This window comes from Eutrema salsugineum, unplaced genomic scaffold, assembly GCF_000478725.1.
Source record: "Eutrema salsugineum unplaced genomic scaffold, Eutsalg1_0 scaffold_15, whole genome shotgun sequence".
Taxonomy (NCBI): domain Eukaryota; kingdom Viridiplantae; phylum Streptophyta; class Magnoliopsida; order Brassicales; family Brassicaceae; genus Eutrema; species Eutrema salsugineum.
In genome coordinates, this window is record NW_006256867.1 from 2906150 (window position 1) to 2922112 (window position 15963).

The window sequence follows — 15963 nt, forward strand, 5'->3', positions numbered from 1 at the left end:
CAGAGAGACGGAGTTCTAAAAAGCATGTTTCCTTCTGGTAAAAGTGATAAAGACTCAACATCAGGTGGCGGAAGTAGCTATGAAGAAATGGCTTCTATCTCCTCTGATGAATCAGCAGAGGAAGTCTGTGATCTTCCCCTTGAACGCTGTGTGAGGATACTGCCTCATGATCAGAACACTGGTGGATTTTTCATTGCAGTGCTTCACAAAGTTTCACCTTTACCAGGTAAATTTTAAGATCTTTTCGGGTGCACAACAGTAGGATTCGCAAGATGATTAATTTTCTTGCAGATTTTCAGGAGAAACCAAATCAGAGAAAGAATCTGTCTACTAGAGGCAGAAAATCAGCTGAAAAATCTTCGTTCGAAGCAGTCTCTGACACTGTGGTTGCAAAACCTGAAGAGTATACAGAGGAAATAGTTGTAGAAGAAGCCGCTTCAGTGAATGGCTTGAAGCTTGAGAAGGAAAGCACCAGCGAAGAAGGCATTATAGAATTGGCTCAAGAAGTACCACCAGTGCAAGGGAAGTGGAAAGGCCTTGACCCTGTTGTTTTCTTGAGAGATGAAGCAGTGATCAATGGGATCAAGACATTTTACGGCATCAAAGATGAGTCCTTTCCTCTCAACGGTCATCTCGTGACTAGAAACAGCGACACGAGCAGCAAAGGCAACGTGAAAAGGATTTACTTTGTTTCAAGATCGGTTAAGGATGTTCTTGAGCTTAATATTGCGGTTGGGCAGAAGATTAAGATCGCATCTGTTGGCCTCAAGATGTTTGTAAGCACCACATGTTTTTTTTTTTAATTGCTCTCGATCAAAAATACCAAATGTCAGGAGTATGAGTTTTGATAAGTTTTAACTGACCGAAAACGCAGGAGAAACAATCGGCAAGAGAATGTGAAGCTAACTCCTGCTCATTCCGCATAACATCAGAGGGATTGCCTGTGATCCTTCCATACATGACCAAGCAAATACTATACGCAACAATGGTTGATTTCAAGAATCTCCTGGAATACAAATCGATCAAGTTCCCAGATTTCGTCCATCCACAGTTTGGCCAGAAAGCAGCAGAAGTATCCAAGGGATATTGCGTGGTTGTTCTCGTTGATGGTGTGTGACTGTGTTTCATGGATAAGAAGTTACGTATGGTTTTTTCAGTCATGTTGGATATGGTTTATAACGCTTTCTTGGTTCCTACAGGTACTCAGAAACTCGGGTGTGAAGCAGTCAAAGTGAATTCATCAACTATAGCCATTGGATGCTGGAAGGGCAAAGCCAGCTTAACTGTTATGGTCACGACAGTGGACTGCGACCAACTTATCCAGAGACTTGCTTGCTGATTGAAAGTAATGTGGGAGACAGCTTGAAGCTTTACATCAGTAATATGAACTCTAATACTGCTAGTTTCATGTATTTTCAATCGAAGGCTATTTTTTTGTTCCAATGCTCTTTCTTTCAATCGGTTTGAATGGAAGAGTTTTGCTTTGTTACAAGCTGTGCTCGTGTCTCGTGTGGAGAAAGTGTTAGACTGGTATTTGCAAATCCGTCCATGCATGTTGTACTTGGCACATCATGTAGATGTAATACGATGGGCCGAGAAATGTGAGCTAGACTGGCTTGATAAAGCGATTCTAATCAGGGTTTATGGCCTAAGATTGGCTGATGGAGACAGCTTGAAGCTGTAAGCACATTAATGTACACTTATCCATAGAGTTGCCGATAAAAGGAAGCAATGGAGACAGCTTGAAGCTGATCACTGACATAACTGAAGACTGTCGTTTCACATTTATATCAAAAGCTATTAGTTCCAATACTCTTTCTATCGGTGTCCAATTGCACCATTGTTCAATGAACCAAGCAACACAAGCCAGATTCCAAAAGAATATACAATGTACGCATAAGAATTCAGTGGGAAAAAAAAATAAGATGAATTTTACTTTGTAACGACACAGATCAAGAAGAACTACAACAGGTGCTGGCCTTAGCGGGAATCTCTTGTCCGGGACCTGGGATGAGAATCTTCTTACCAGCCAACGAACCAGGGTTATTTGACTGGCCTTGACTCTCGACAGATGATAGATTCTTCTTGTTCACAGTATTGAAGATCTCTGTCATGAGAGTGTTGAAGGAGTTTTCAACATTGGTTGCGTTTAGAGCTGACGTCTCCAAGAAAAAAAGTCCTTCCTTCTCCGCAAACTCTTTGGCGTCTTCAGTAGGAATCGCTCTTTGATCTTCAAGATCAGACTTGTTCCCAATCAGGATGATGACAATGTTCTTATCAGCATGTGCTCTCAGTTCTTCAAGCCAACGAGGGATATGGTCAAAGGTTTCACGTTTAGTTATGTCATAAACAAGCATCGCACCAACTGCTCCTCTGTAGTATGCGCTCGTAACCGCTCTGTATCTGCTTATTACCAAACATAAACTTATCACATTCCAGTCTAAACCTTAAATTAATGCGAACAGATTACTTAAATATTCTGATCCGACCAAACTCTTAATACACAGATTCAGGATCTAGTCAAAGCTGATCCATTACGTTCCTACCTCTAACACTAAGTCAAACTCAAGTCGCTTCTTAAAATACAGATCCATCGAAAATGTTGAACGTAGAGAGAATCTTAAGAGAAAAGTGTGTACCTTTCTTGGCCGGCGGTATCCCAGATCTGAGCTTTGACGCTTTTTTCTTCAATGACGAGCGTACGAGTCTGAAACTCGACACCGATGGTTGCTTTTGAGTCCATGCTGAATTCGTCTCTAGCGAATCGAGCAAGTAGCTGTGACTTTCCAACAGCTGAATCGCCGATCAGGACAACCTTGAACACGTAATCCACTTTTCCCGTTGCGCCGCCGTATCCTCCGGCCATCTTCTTCGGAACTGTTATAACGATTTTCTCTCTCTCTCTCTCTCTAGAGCGTTGCCTGTGGACTTTCTCTGTTCTGTAGCTGTTAAACCGGTGAGAGAGAGCGAGACAGAGAGAGAAACCCAAAAAGCGAGTTTGATGATTGATTGATTTTTAATCGTTGTGTTTACTGTGATCTACTGTGGGAGAGTCTTCGATGATTGAGAGTGAGATGAGATACGATTACGACACGTAGTGCAATAGACACGTGGTGGAAATCGAGAAACATGGCGGAGGATGTAAGTTGTGGGGAGCACCGGAAGTAGAGTGAAGTGCCTAGACAGGAGATGAGATTTGGATTAAAGTGAGCGGGACACGATTATTGATTAGTGCAGTGGGTCCCCAAAGCGTCGGCGTCGGATTGTTGTTTTCTTTTCCGTTCGCATCTGTTTGAAAGAAAAAAAAAAAAAAAAGATTGGAACAATATTTTGAAAAAAAATAAATAAATTTATGGCCCATGCAGGTTTCGAACCTGCGACCTTCGCGTTATTAGCACGACGCTCTAACCAACAGATTCCAGACAATAAAAAGATTTACTTTCACCATATTAACCAAAAAAAGGACACAACTTTATGAAGAAATACGATGGAAATCTCTTTTAAACACGAGCTGCAAAAACTTTTATCTTCGCGGATGAAAAATCAAACAGTGGTTTTTATGAAAAACGACATTTTCTGGATGATTTGAATCAAAGAAGAGAGAAAAAAACGAACAGAGGAAGGAGAAGCTGAATCTTACCGCAATCGAATGGTGACGACGGGAGGAGGAAGAAGCAGAAGCGAGAGTTGTGCGATAGATAAGAAAACGAGTAGACTCTAAAGAAATGAAAGACTCTCACACTCCAACTTTTTTCTAGCCCTTTTTTTATTTATTTCGAAATTATATTTAATTTCGTTATTATTTGTATATTTTAAAATAAACCCCACCGGCGAGGTAGGTCACCGGTTTAATTGCAAAACTATCAACTACATCGGTTTAAATTCAAAACTATCAACCAGATCGGTTTAATTACGAGACCAAAGGAAACTTTCATAAACTTATGATTATTTATGATGCAAATTAGACAAGCTTCAAGATAGAAATGTTGTAAAGTGTTCATATCAGAAGCTTATCAGATCTTTTACGTCCTTGAGATAAGAAGTATTCTTAATTCGAACAAGAAGCAATGTTTTAACAGTAACTAATATAATTAAACATTAATCACACTTAGTGACAAACTAAACATGATTACGGGAGGAACAAAACAAATGGAACTTATTTAGTTAAGCAGCCTTCAGTAACATCACTTGTTGATCATCTGATCTGGAGATACTAAGCTTGCTAACATGAGTCTCTTAGCATCGTCCTTAGGAAGAATCATTGCGTCTGTGCAAAGAAAAGATTTCATGTGTTTATACATCTCCTTTGGTTTCTCTTCATTAATCGCATGCCCTGTCTTCTTTAACAGCACTAATTGAGCTCTGTTTTCCCCTAAATGTCTGAAACATTAAACAGATAAAAACTCGTATTAATCGTCATTAAACCGTGTAAGCAAAATGATTGATTCGGTAAGTGTGATTTAGATTAACCTTTTCAATCGATGTGCTAATTCCACTGGAAAGACTTGATCTTCCTCTCCCCATATCAGCAATGTAGGCTACAAATGATCAGCCAAGCAAACAAATGAGAACACTAAGAGATTATAGAGACAAATTAGACCAAGATTAGAAGCTGCGCTGATAGATCAGAGACCTGTGTTATCTTTGGAAGATTGGCAAATCTTCTACCTTTATGTAGAGCTTCCACGAGTTCTTTCCTTTCTTGGAGATAATCTCTACACATCACCTTGCAACAAAAATTCTCCACACATCAAGTTGCAAAACCCTAAACCCTTTTTGCGCCAAAATACATTCCCAAAAAAATAAGGAAGCTACTATATTGGTCTTTTGAACACCAAACAATTTTTGAAGCTAAAGCAATAACTCAACACCATAAAATATTTGGCTGGAAACTCAAAAGTGTGAGACTGAGGACCCATTGAAATGAATATACAAAAGGACTAAACTTTCATTTCATCCATGATCGACAATTAACAACTAGCAGTGAATGGAAGTGCAAATTGATAGAAACTTACATGAATGTAGTCCATGGCAAAGCAAGAAGGAATCCAAATCGGAGGCTTGTAGAAAGATAACTGGAGAAGTCGCCGGAGCATCGAAGGAGACTGAGGAAACAAAACCATCGCAGCTTCCTCCGGACTCTTCACTTTGAACATCCCATCCTCCACGTCTTTCTCCTCCAGAGCAACCCCGGCGCATATGAGCACGACCCTATCTATCCTCTCCTCAAACTGCGCCGCTATGGAGTACGCCACGAACCCGCCATAGCTGAGACCGGCCACTGTCATAGTCCCAACGCCGTGAGCATCCATCACCTTCATGACACAACTCGCCTGGAACGACTCGGACCGGTCGGGCCGAGTTGTGTGCGACTCGCCGAAAAAAATGAGGTCCGGCACGTAGACGTTGAACCGTGGAATAAACCGGTCGATGAACCGGTCCCACTGCCACATAGCGTTAGCTCCGATCCCGTGGAGGAGGAGGAGTGTGGGCTTAGTGTCGATGTGGGTCTGTGGGACCCAGCAGTGGACGACGGTGCCGTCGCCGAGATCGGAAGTGGATGATCGGAGACCGGCGCGAGAGAAGCTGTATTGGTAACATTTGTTACGAGAAGAAACGTAGCTGAAGCAACTCGCCATTTGATTCTCTTCTCTTGTTGCGAGAGTTGCAGAGAGAGTGAAAGAGACAGAATCTCGACAAGGAAGTGAAAAAAGAAGTCAAGTGTAATATTAACGAGTCGTTCAAAATAAAGTATTATAAAATTGACAGGGGAATACGTGACATGTTTTGATTCGCTACCTTTAAATTTATATTTTCACCACAAAAAAAAATAATAGTCCTCTTTTCCTTTTTCTTACTTGCGTGATTGATTTTTTTTTCAAAGCAATCAGTATCTGAGAGACTGAGACTGAGACTGAGAGGGCAAGTGTGTAACCAAAAAGAATATGTTGCAATTAGGATCTGCCGGCAGATATTTTTAAAAATTTGAAGTGTTTAAGTCCAGAAACCACTTGTCATGTTATGGAGAGAATAGTTTTTGTTTTGTTGTTTTGTGTGAATTTTTTTTGTTGTTGGCAATTTCTGTAATAAACCATGTATTTTCTGCTAAATATTTAATTGGCCAGATTTTTTTCGGTATTTTCGATAGTATTTTACGACATGTTTAAGATGATTAAAAAAACATGTTGTCTGTTGTAAAAGCTCCTAAAGTTAAATTTAACTTCATTTTGTACTTCCATTTTGTGGTCTTTAAGAAAGCTCCAGATAAAGTTAAATTTTACGAGCACACTGCGAAAAAATCAATATGATATTGTAGATTTTCTCCTAAAATTCTTATTTTAAAAATTGCTAAACTAATACAATTTCAAGATTTTTGGTAAGGACTTTTCGGTTTAGTCTAACTCTAAATTCTCCTCCAACCAGATGTTTATCGCTGGTTCACGTTTCGTGTCTGATTTTTGTAAGGTCTTGAAAATCAGGCTCCCGAATTTTACAAGTATCGTTGGTCTGAAAAGACTTATTATGAAGCCGAGTTCTTCTTTATTTGTCTTCTTATTATGATCAGCTAAGGTTTACCCTTTCATTTTCGATTTTGAATATATAAAATGAAATTTAATTCGATATCTATGTATCTATGTTTAAATTTATAAAATAACGATAATAGGAACATGGCGCAAGGAATTCTATAGCATAGATCAATTGCTTATCATGCACTGTAATTAGAAAAATTAACCACCGAAGATGATGGATTGCACTATTAAAAATTTCTACTAGACTACACTATATCCAGCTTTCTTCCCAACTCCACTTTCCTTCATCATCTCTCGTGCCCTTTCTGCGTGTTCCCACTTACCCGCAGCGCTATACATGTTCGCAAGGATTATATAATAACCATCGTTCTGAGGATCACTAGCAACCGCAAGTTCTGCCATTCGTATTCCCATCTCAAACTCCTCATGAGTCATGCATGAGCTCAACAAAGTCCCCCATATAACTCCGTCTGGTGAGAATGGCATTGACATGACCGTGGTTTCAGCTTCCTGCAAATTACCAGACCGGGAAAGAAGATCCACTAGACAAGAGTAATGCTTCAAGTTTGGTTTCAAGTTGCACTGATGCATCTTGAGGAAAAGGCTTTTGCCTTGTTCAACTAAACCAGCGTGAGTGCAAGCTGATAGAAGAGCGAGAAACGTAGTCCCCGTTGGTTCAACATCGGCCTCTTCCATCTGATCAAATAGCTCTATCGCCGATTCGACATTTCCGTGCATTCCATACCCTGAGATCATTACATTCCAACATACGGTGTCCTTTTGATTTGCAGCATCAAACAGTTGTCGTGACTTTTCAAGCTGTCCGCATTTCGCGTACATGTCAATCAGAGCAGTTGTGAGAGAAAGATTCATCTCGTGCTCTGTTTCAGTGATGTACCGATGAATCTTTAGCCCTCTCTCCAGAGATCCAGTATTGGCACAAGCCATAAGAACAGTCACCAAAGTTATCGAGCTGGGTTTGAAATTCTCAGAAATCATTCTATCGAATAACGCAATGGCTTTGTCGGATTGCTCACAGTGAGCATAAGACGCAATCATTGCGTTCCAAGTGACAATGCTCTTATCTGCTTCACAAAACATCCTCCAAGCGGCAGTCAAATCTCCAATCTTTCCATACAAATCAATGAGGGAATTGACCACAGAATTGGTAAGATCCAAGCTAGTTTTGACAACATAGCAATGCAACGACTTCCCCAGTAGCACCGCTCCTACGTGGGAACATGAAGATATGACAGAGGCCAAGCTAGCAGAGTCAATTTCAATTCCAATATTCAGAATCTGTCTAAATAACTCGATACACTTTACGTCACATTTCAATTGACCGTAGCCTTTAACCATCGTATTCCAAGCTTCTCTGTTTCCTTCTTCACGTATCCTACAGAAAAGCTTCTCAGCCACAGGGAGAAGCTCAAATTTGCAGTACATGGACAACAACGAATTGCAAACTGTACCGTCTAAAGAAAAACAATGCCTTATGACGAAACCGTGAAAGGCTTTACCTTCATAGACAAGCATCATCTTACCTAACTCATTAATCAAACAGCTAATGACAACCCCATCTGGTTGTATTCCCTTTCTCTGCATTTCCCAAAACATATCAAAACTTTCCTCTATGTTCCCTGATCTCGCCATTGAAGCTATAATCGATGTCCATGAAAAAATATCTTCATCACCAAGCTCACGAAAAGAAAGATAAGCCTCAGCTGGATTCCCACATTTTGTATACAACGAAAAAGTCGAAGACTTGACAATGTTAGAAGAAGCTAAACCATTTTTTACCGTAAACCCATGAAGACACCTTCCTTGTTTCAAAGCGCTCAAATTTGCACAAGCTTGGAACCCACATTCCAATGTTCTGGGATTCGGCTTTTCATCATCAGAACCAACACTATGCATCTTGCAGAGATATTCAAGACCTCTCTCGCTCTCCCCGTTCTGAACATGCCCAGATATAATCGCAGTCCAAGCAACCACATCTCTCTCAGGCATTTCGTCGAACACAAGACACGCATCTTCTAAACGCCCACACTTGGCGTAGAAGTAAACAAAAGACGCTCCAGCTGCAGAGTTTCGTTCAAAGCCCCCATGTTTCGAAACCAATCCGTGAACGAAACTCCCAACATCATACCACGAGAGCTCCGCACAAGCGGAAACAACCATCGGAGCAGTGAAATGATCAGGCGATTGGCCAGACAATAGCATCGAGAAGAAGAAATCCAACGCTCGTGGATAATCTGCGTTGGAGAAATGTGCTTTGATGATAGAGTTCCATAGAAACACATCTCTTTGACTAACCAAGTCGAAGACTTTTGAAGATATATTGGGTTTCCCGAAAGAAGCGTAAGATGAAATTAGCTTCGAAGCGACGAAGACATTGTCTGAGTTTCCTCCGGTGATGATAAGTGCGTTGTGTTTACGCAGAGATTCTAAAGTCGAGAGCTTGTCGCAAAGAATCACACTAATATGACGATCGATGTAACTTGAAGAAGAAGAAGAAGAAGAGATTGTTCGTACAGTAACACAACTGGGTTTGAACAAGAGACAGGCTCGTCTCAACATTAGCATTGCATTATTCAAATGTCACATGTGTGCCTTTTTGAAATATATGACTGTTATTATAAAGTTTAGGATCATCATTAAGAGACATATTTTATTATAAAAAAAGAAAAAGGAACAAAGGAACAAATTTTATTGAAATTAAAAAAAGAAAAATAGAGGTGAAAGGGAGACACAATTCAAGTGTCTCCAAAAGAACCAAAACCAAACATAAGTTTGTTCACAAATTGACCGATTATCTTCTGGTAACCGGAAATCGACCAAACTCAGTGGTGGTTAATTACATATAAGTACGTAAAAAGTTATATATTAAAATATATACGCCGTCGTTTTACTTTACCGTCGGGTAAAGATGTTCCGGCAATCTTGGCTCACCAACCATAACCAATGGTTTCGCCAAAAACATATCATGACTAGACTCCATCAGCTCAACACGTGTCTCGTTCTCTGGTAACTTCCAAGTGAAACCTTGAAGAAGTCTCGCGAGCATCATCGTGGTCAATGCCGTACCTAAAGCTGGAGCAGCACAACCTCTTTTCCCGGTACTAAATGAGATAAATCGGAGATCGTTCTCAGTCAAAGTAACTTCGGAGCATTCATTGAGATGTCTCTCCGGTTTAAAGCTAAGTGGGTCGGCCCAAACTTTCGGGTTACGGCCTAGCCCATATCGGCTAAGAAGGACTTGACTTCCTTTGGGGATGTGGTATCCGGCGACGGTTGTGTCGGAAAGTGCCACGTGTGGGAGGTTAAAGGCGGCGACTGGATGGAGACGGAAAGCTTCACGGAGAATGGCTTTGACGTAGTTAAGTTTTGGGATGTCGGATTCTTGGACAAGTCTTTCTTTTCCGACCACTCTGTCGATTTCTTCCATTGCTTTACGGAGAATTTCCGGTTTGTTCACCATCTCCGCCATGGCCCATTCGACGGCGTTTGATGGATTGTCTGGCGCCGCCATTACAAGTTCCTATTGATCATAAATAAACAAGTTTTATTAATTTGGGCTCTCTTAGTCTATGTCTTCATCATGTAACGAATACCACTCACACATGAATAATACTAGTAGCATATATTCGTTATTTGAAACAAAATCACGAGGAAGAAAAAATTCTCAAAGAAATATATTTTAACTAACAATCAATTTTGCAAAAAAAAAAAAAAAAAAAGTTTATGACTTAAATGTCATTTTCTACGATTTTTTAATTAGCTGTTAAGAACGGATATATCCAAAATTAGTTATGTGATATATGTACGAGCAATCTTCGAAATATAAATTACGTAAAATGGTATTTTCTGAAAAAATTTATTTCGGATTAAAAACCTTGTGTTAATATGTATAAACGATAAAGAAATGTAACGTGATTATTACCTTAATGGTTGGTTTGATTTCATCGGCGGTAAGCAATGGGTTTCCTTCTTCGTCCTTGATCGAAACGAAAATGTCTAGAAAATCCTCGATTTGAGTTCTCTTTCCTTCTCTCCACATCTTGATCCTTGCATCGATGATCGGATCGTGATACTTGTCCATAATCGCACTCGAATCTCTCATGATTTTCTCGTGGCCGTTAAGGTCAAGTCCCGTGAGCATAGACAGATTGTGGAAGTGGTGATCCAGAGCTTAAACAAGAGATGGAGAAGCAGTTTGTGGATCTTCTCACGGAAGAGTTGAAGCTGCAAGAAGTAGTTTCAGAAGAGCATAGTCGTCACATGAATGTTACACTCGCCGAAGCAAAGAGGGTTGCTTCACAGTACCAAAAGGAGGCTGAGAAGTGTAACGCCGCCACGGAAATCTGCGAATCCGCTAGAGAGAGAGCTCAAGCATTGTTGCTCAAAGAGAGGAAGATCACTTCTTTGTGGGAGCGGAGGGCTCGGCAATTAGGCTGGGAAGGTGAGTAAGTAATTCACTGTTTTAGTGACTTCCTCTCTCAGTCTACCCCTGAAGAGTTTCTCGATGGGAGCAAACTAGATTTTCTCTTCCGCATACAACTCATGAGAACATGGGAATCGCTTAATCCTCAAGGCAAAGTCTTATATCCCATGTTCTCTATGTATGTAGTTTTTTTCCCTCTTGAATCCAAATATAGATAAAGAAAGGGTGTGCTTGTATTGACTTTTCTTCAGATATATATTTTTGTCCAGTCACAGTGGACGAGATAAGTCACCGACTTCTGTATTTTTTAGTTCATGTTCATTGGCAAATCCAACCATCAAATTCTCATTAGCCAGAGATAAATATGTACTTTTGATCTTTCTAAACTTGGGTTTTGTGTTTGTTGAGATTTGCATCTGATTTGATTTCTTTAGAGGATTTGTGTTGCAGCTAATGTTTGATGCATGTGTGTGTGATATAAGCATGGCCTAAGCATAAGCGGGTCAAGAGTCACTTGGACTCTGTTTTCTTCTATGTAAAGGCTAACAGAGACTTTTCAGATGTTTAAGAAACATGAGAATGTGTGAAGGGGGGACAAGAGCAGAGAAGAGACAAAACTGGAGAAGTCAAAAACGCATTTCGGTTGACATAATGCAGCATATGATAGTTCCAGGTATCACGCGGTATCAACTTTCAATATTCATTCATGCACAAAAACAGCTGCTTTTTCCTAATTCTTTGATTTTTTTATTTTAGTGTCAGCCATTAAAATACTCTCCCTTTCTCTCTCTCTCTCTTTGCATTATTCTAATGCTCACATGGACAGATTCCATATAGTTTTTTTATCAACGCTTTAGATCTACCATTAAAGAACAGATCTCGGTTCAGTGACTTCTGCAAACCGTCCAAACCCATGTGGGCTGTCCAAACTCTATAGCTTGAGGCTATTTGTTCTATTTTCAACTTATTATTTGTGTTATGTTTCTTCTGTGTTCTTCTCTGAAGCTTCCTTTCGTGGACTTCTGCTGTTTTTTTCTAACTTTAGAATAGTTTTGTATATCTCTCGACACAGAGATTGTAATTTTTTTTCTTAAATGGAAAGTTCCTTGAACAAGCGTGGATACGAATGCAGTCAAGAGGATAGAGACAACTTGCCCGAAACAAAGAGACAAAAAGTGCCTGCTTTGGCAAGGTAACTTCCTTTTCTGTCTTTTTTCCAGTTCAAGGTAGCTCAATGGTTATACCTCAAAACTACTGAAGGAGAACTTGGTTAGATCATGGAGGAGAATGTAAACTCTGTTGCGTTTGAAACTAAGATTCTTGAACACTTCTTGAGTGCAGTTTTATCCTTTGTTGATATATGGTTCTTTTTTTGTTTAAGTTCTCAAAAGTTTGTTGTTAAGTTTCCAAAGCTCTTGATTCGTTTCCAAGTTTGTTGATTTGCTCATCCGTCATATGAAACAAACTGTTTACAGTGTTATTGTGGAAGCTGTCAAGGTAGATAGCCTGCAGAGGCTTTGCTCGTCTTTGGAGCCATTGTTTCGCAGAATTGTGAGTTTTTTTTTTTTTCATATTCTTAAGGTTAGACACGTAATGGTTTTAGAGTAAATTTTGAGATGCTTGCGGAGTTGTAAATTTGGTTTGGTGTGGACAAACAAACAGGTTAGCGAAGAGGTGGAACGAGCCTTGTCAAGGTTGGGAAATGCAAAGTTAACGTCGAGGTATTACCTCCAGTTATACCATTTCCTCTTGAGTTGGTTCTGTGATATTTGTAGCGTTTGCTTTGTGGCTAAACTAACATGGAATCTCCAGGTCACCCGAACCAAAGAGGATCCAAGGCCGTGATGGAAGAAACCTGCAACTTCACTATAGGACGCGAATGCCTCCTCATTTGTTCACAGGCGGGAAAGTCGAGGGAGAGCGAGGCTCGGCCATTCATGTGGTTCTTACAGATGCAAACACAGGAAATGTAGTCCAAACAGGAGAAGAGTCGGCTTCAAAGCTGAATGTTGTCGTGTTAGAGGGAGACTTCAATGACGAGGACGATGAAGATTGGACAGGAGAGCACTTTGAGAGCTTTGAAGTGAAAGAACGAGAAGGTAAACGCCCAATCTTAACCGGTGACACACAGGTGGTGCTTAAGGAAGGTGTGGGAACTTTAGGAGAACTTACTTTTACCGACAACTCGAGTTGGATTAGGAGCAGAAAGTTTAGGCTTGGCGTTAAAGCGGCTCCAGGGTATGGTGATTGCTTTCGCATCCGTGAAGCCAAAACAGAACCTTTTGCTGTCAAAGATCATAGAGGAGAATGTGAGTGTTATAATACTATTGATTGTATTGACAAGTAGAGTGTTAAATTACTACTAACTTGACTCTGTCATCTGAAATTTTCTTTTTTGTAGTATACAAGAAACACTATCCACCGGTTTTACATGATGAAGTGTGGAGACTGGATAGAATAGCGAAAGACGGAGTGCTACACAAGAAGCTGTTGAAAGCTAATATCGTGACAGTCGAAGACTTCCTTCGACTCCTTGTTAAGGATCCACAGAAGCTGAGAAACGTAAGCATCTTCTTTTGTTTATGTGAAGAAACCACTAACATAGCGAAAGATATAAACATCACGTTAATAATGTTCTTGTTCTTTTCTTCTGATATTGTAGTTGCTTGGGAGTGGAATGTCGAATAGAATGTGGGAGAACACGGTGGAGCACGCAAAGACATGCGTGTTAGGTGGGAAGCTTTATGTTTTCTACACAGACCAGACTCACACTACAGGTGTTGTCTTCAATCATATCTATGAGTTCCGAGGCCTTATTGCAAATGGACAGTTCTTATCTCTGGAGTCTCTAAACCATGACCAAAAGGTAAATAACAGACATTTCTTTCTCTGAAGATTTGAAATCAGTCTCTTTGGTTACTAAGCTGATCATTGGTTAGCTCACAGATTTCTGCAGACATTTTGGTGAAGATGGCTTATGAGAACTGGCACAAAGCTGTTGAATACGACGGTAAGCTGTTGAATTGCTTACCAGCTGCCGACAAGGAAATAAAAAGCTTACCGGAACCAAAAATGGCCACGGCACATACAGCTCAGAACCATCAACAGGTGCATAACCAGAATAATAGACAAACGATGCAATGTCATCAAAATGTTATTACCTATTCACCGGCTCCTCCACCGATAGAATATCCTCAGTTTGTGCAGCAACACTGTAGCCAATTATTACCCTCACTACCTTGCAACGTACAAGAATACAACAGGTCGATGGAAAGTTCCAATGTCACAGGGTCATACAATGGAGAAGATTGGTGTCGACCAAGAGCTACAGGACAAGGTCTTGAAGACATTTTCAGTGAAGAAATCAGACTAAGGAGCTCTGAGATGCTTGAAACTGACGATATGCAGAGACTATTGAAGACGTTTGGGATCGGTATGAACACTATGGGAACACAAGGCGGGTTTGGTCAGACCGATGAGTCTTGTTACGGTTACAGCCTCCCGTACCAGGCTCAGATCGATAACACGTACAGGAGAGAGAATAATAGAGGCTCGGGAAAAGCTGTGGTGGGATGGCTTAAGCTTAAAGCTGCATTGAGATGGGGTATCTTCATACGCAAGAAAGCTGCAGAGAGGAGGCCTCAGATTGTGGAGATCGAGTGAAAGAAGAGCCTCCTCTTAAGCTTTTTCTCTTCGAAGAGTTTTCGTTTTCGTCAAAGCTAAGAAGACAAGAAGAGTTCATCTTTTGGATGAACAATCTAAAGAGTAGAGAGAAGTGGACATTTGCTTTGTATTGTAATGCTTTTACTTGTTTTCTCTCTTTATATTTCCTGTTAATTTTTTTTTTTGTCGTCGTTTTCATAATGTTTATGGTTGGTTGATCGTTCCTGTTATTTTGTTAGCCAATTTCAATTTTCCATTGATCATTGTATGAATTTCATTAACCAAGAAAGACCGATGATTAAACCGGAAAGTGACTAAACCGGACTTGGTACTACACTTGGCTCTCCTTTTAATACGGAAAATTGAACAGAGAGAGAGAGTGTAAGAAGAGTCATCAAAAATGGAGGAAAATGTTGGAGAAGACGAGAGCGAAATCGACAGTATCACTTCTTCTCAGAGATCTTTCTTAAAGAGCTGCCCTTTCGCTGACCCTGATTCTCCTCTGACGAAATCTTCCGGCGATTCGGTCAGGACTGAGATTCTCGGGAATCCGATTTCGCCGACGGTTGTTCGAACTCCGGTTCTCTCGTTCTCTACTCCGACCAGCCTCGATTCTATCAACGATGAAGACGTGTTCCGTACTCCTCCTGAGAACGCTTCTCTCTCCTCTGCCGCCGATTCTGAACCCAGAGTTAGGGTTTCGGAGATGATACCTCCGTCTTCTAAATCCGAGACGACGCCTGTTTCTGCTTCACCGTCTCTTACGAATCGTCTTTCTGATTCCGTGCCTGCTCTGTCTTCTCCGACGACTGTCGTGGCTGACGATGTTAGGGTTCCGGGAAAGCATTCCGATCTCGATTCTCCTTCTCCGATTGCGATCGAAAGAACCGTGGTTTTGGAAAATCAACCAGTTTCTGATTCTGTGGCTAATACAGGACTAACGAAATCTGCTTCTCCGGTAAAGAATCTGAGTCTCGATTCTTCTTCTTCTCCGTCTGCAACTGAAACGGAAAATCCTGGTGGAGACAAAACTGCGATTCCCTTCAAAGAAGTTATCGAAGGCCTTCTTCGTAACAATGGAGAAAAATTAGACGAAAGAGATGATAAAGTTAGCTACTTTGAAGTCCTCAAACAATGTGGCCTAAGATTCCCGTAAATGATCATCAAAAATCAATCTTTTTTTTTGTTTATACGAATGCGTCGGAAAAAGTTTGGAGCTTTTTGGTTTGGTTGCTTCAACTGCAAGTAATGAAAAAGTATATTTAAATTAAAAAAACAAGTATTTCCACACTTTTTTGCTACATTACATTTCCTTTTACAGCGCTA

General features: G+C 40.5%; 8 protein-coding genes across 8 annotated transcripts in view; 4 read left to right on the plus strand and 4 right to left on the minus strand.

Annotated features, from left to right (window-relative positions):
* Positions 1-1546, plus strand: part of LOC18021934 (tRNA (cytosine(34)-C(5))-methyltransferase) — a 3728-nt gene extending 2182 nt beyond the window's left edge. The window contains exons 12-15 of the mRNA XM_006404883.2: positions 6-226; positions 292-776; positions 875-1109; positions 1200-1546. Coding sequence (XP_006404946.2) covers positions 6-226; positions 292-776; positions 875-1109; positions 1200-1339 — 1081 coding nt within the window. The 3' untranslated portion in view covers positions 1340-1546. The remainder of the gene's footprint in view (positions 1-5; positions 227-291; positions 777-874; positions 1110-1199) is intronic.
* Positions 1547-1777: 231 nt separating this feature from the next.
* LOC18022091 (ras-related protein RABA4b) lies at positions 1778-3742 on the minus strand. The gene is made up of 3 exons (XM_006404885.2): positions 3641-3742; positions 2640-3288; positions 1778-2403 (listed from the first exon to the last, which is right to left on the minus strand). Exons 2-3 carry the CDS (start codon positions 2864-2866, stop codon positions 1953-1955), a joined length of 678 nt encoding a protein of 225 aa, XP_006404948.1. The 5' UTR covers positions 2867-3288; positions 3641-3742; the 3' UTR covers positions 1778-1952.
* A 288-nt stretch (positions 3743-4030) lies between these two features.
* Positions 4031-5689, minus strand: LOC18022092 (lipase 3). The gene is made up of 4 exons (XM_006404886.2): positions 5016-5689; positions 4634-4726; positions 4471-4538; positions 4031-4380 (listed from the first exon to the last, which is right to left on the minus strand). The coding sequence occupies exons 1-4, from the start codon at positions 5637-5639 to the stop codon at positions 4185-4187; spliced, it is 981 nt and encodes a 326-aa protein (XP_006404949.1). The 5' UTR covers positions 5640-5689; the 3' UTR covers positions 4031-4184.
* A 1018-nt stretch (positions 5690-6707) lies between these two features.
* On the minus strand, positions 6708-9116 carry LOC18022093 (pentatricopeptide repeat-containing protein At4g39952, mitochondrial). The gene has a single exon (XM_006404887.2). The coding sequence runs from the start codon at positions 9114-9116 to the stop codon at positions 6771-6773; it is 2346 nt and encodes a 781-aa protein (XP_006404950.2). The 3' UTR covers positions 6708-6770.
* A 322-nt stretch (positions 9117-9438) lies between these two features.
* On the minus strand, positions 9439-10692 carry LOC18022094 (cytochrome P450 79B1). The gene is made up of 2 exons (XM_006404889.2): positions 10474-10692; positions 9439-10071 (listed from the first exon to the last, which is right to left on the minus strand). The coding sequence occupies exons 1-2, from the start codon at positions 10690-10692 to the stop codon at positions 9439-9441; spliced, it is 852 nt and encodes a 283-aa protein (XP_006404952.1).
* An 8-nt stretch (positions 10693-10700) lies between these two features.
* Positions 10701-11000, plus strand: LOC18022096 (the record flags this gene model as incomplete). Its single annotated transcript, XM_006404888.2, has 1 exon — positions 10701-11000. A coding segment is annotated over one exon (300 nt), but the record flags the coding sequence as incomplete, so codon positions are not given.
* A 1068-nt stretch (positions 11001-12068) lies between these two features.
* Positions 12069-14637, plus strand: LOC18022095 (calmodulin-binding protein 60 E). The gene is made up of 7 exons (XM_006404890.2): positions 12069-12166; positions 12450-12525; positions 12637-12695; positions 12787-13283; positions 13376-13536; positions 13637-13840; positions 13921-14637. The coding sequence occupies exons 1-7, from the start codon at positions 12069-12071 to the stop codon at positions 14635-14637; spliced, it is 1812 nt and encodes a 603-aa protein (XP_006404953.2).
* A 400-nt stretch (positions 14638-15037) lies between these two features.
* LOC18022097 lies at positions 15038-15793 on the plus strand. Its single transcript, XM_024158568.1, has 2 exons — positions 15038-15559; positions 15602-15793. Exons 1-2 carry the CDS (start codon positions 15038-15040, stop codon positions 15791-15793), a joined length of 714 nt encoding a protein of 237 aa, XP_024014336.1.
* Positions 15794-15963: the final 170 nt, after the last annotated feature.

Bases quoted from the DNA above. Each gene is read 5' to 3' on its own strand.
- LOC18022093 (XM_006404887.2), bottom strand. From the start codon at position 9,116: ATGCTAATGTTGAGACGAGCCTGTCTCTTGTTCAAACCCAGTTGTGTT.
- LOC18022092 (XM_006404886.2), bottom strand. From the start codon at position 5,639: ATGGCGAGTTGCTTCAGCTACGTTTCTTCTCGTAACAAATGTTACCAA. The intron at 4,727-5,015 runs GTAAGTTTCTAT...TTTTGTTGCAAG, and splicing joins TTGCCATGGACTACATTCAT to GTGATGTGTAGAGATTATCT. The intron at 4,381-4,470 runs GTTAATCTAAAT...TTAATGTTTCAG, and splicing joins TTAGCACATCGATTGAAAAG to ACATTTAGGGGAAAACAGAG.
- LOC18022095 (XM_006404890.2), top strand. From the start codon at position 12,069: ATGGAAAGTTCCTTGAACAAGCGTGGATACGAATGCAGTCAAGAGGAT. The intron at 13,537-13,636 runs GTAAGCATCTTC...CTGATATTGTAG, and splicing joins ATCCACAGAAGCTGAGAAAC to TTGCTTGGGAGTGGAATGTC. The intron at 13,841-13,920 runs GTAAATAACAGA...GTTAGCTCACAG, and splicing joins CTCTAAACCATGACCAAAAG to ATTTCTGCAGACATTTTGGT.
- LOC18022091 (XM_006404885.2), bottom strand. From the start codon at position 2,866: ATGGCCGGAGGATACGGCGGCGCAACGGGAAAAGTGGATTACGTGTTC. The intron at 2,404-2,639 runs GTACACACTTTT...GGTAATAAGCAG, and splicing joins GATACCGCCGGCCAAGAAAG to ATACAGAGCGGTTACGAGCG.
- LOC18022097 (XM_024158568.1), top strand. From the start codon at position 15,038: ATGGAGGAAAATGTTGGAGAAGACGAGAGCGAAATCGACAGTATCACT. The intron at 15,560-15,601 runs GTGGCTAATACA...TCTCCGGTAAAG, and splicing joins ATCAACCAGTTTCTGATTCT to AATCTGAGTCTCGATTCTTC.
- LOC18022094 (XM_006404889.2), bottom strand. From the start codon at position 10,692: ATGCTCACGGGACTTGACCTTAACGGCCACGAGAAAATCATGAGAGAT. The intron at 10,072-10,473 runs GTAATAATCACG...TATGATCAATAG, and splicing joins AAATCAAACCAACCATTAAG to GAACTTGTAATGGCGGCGCC.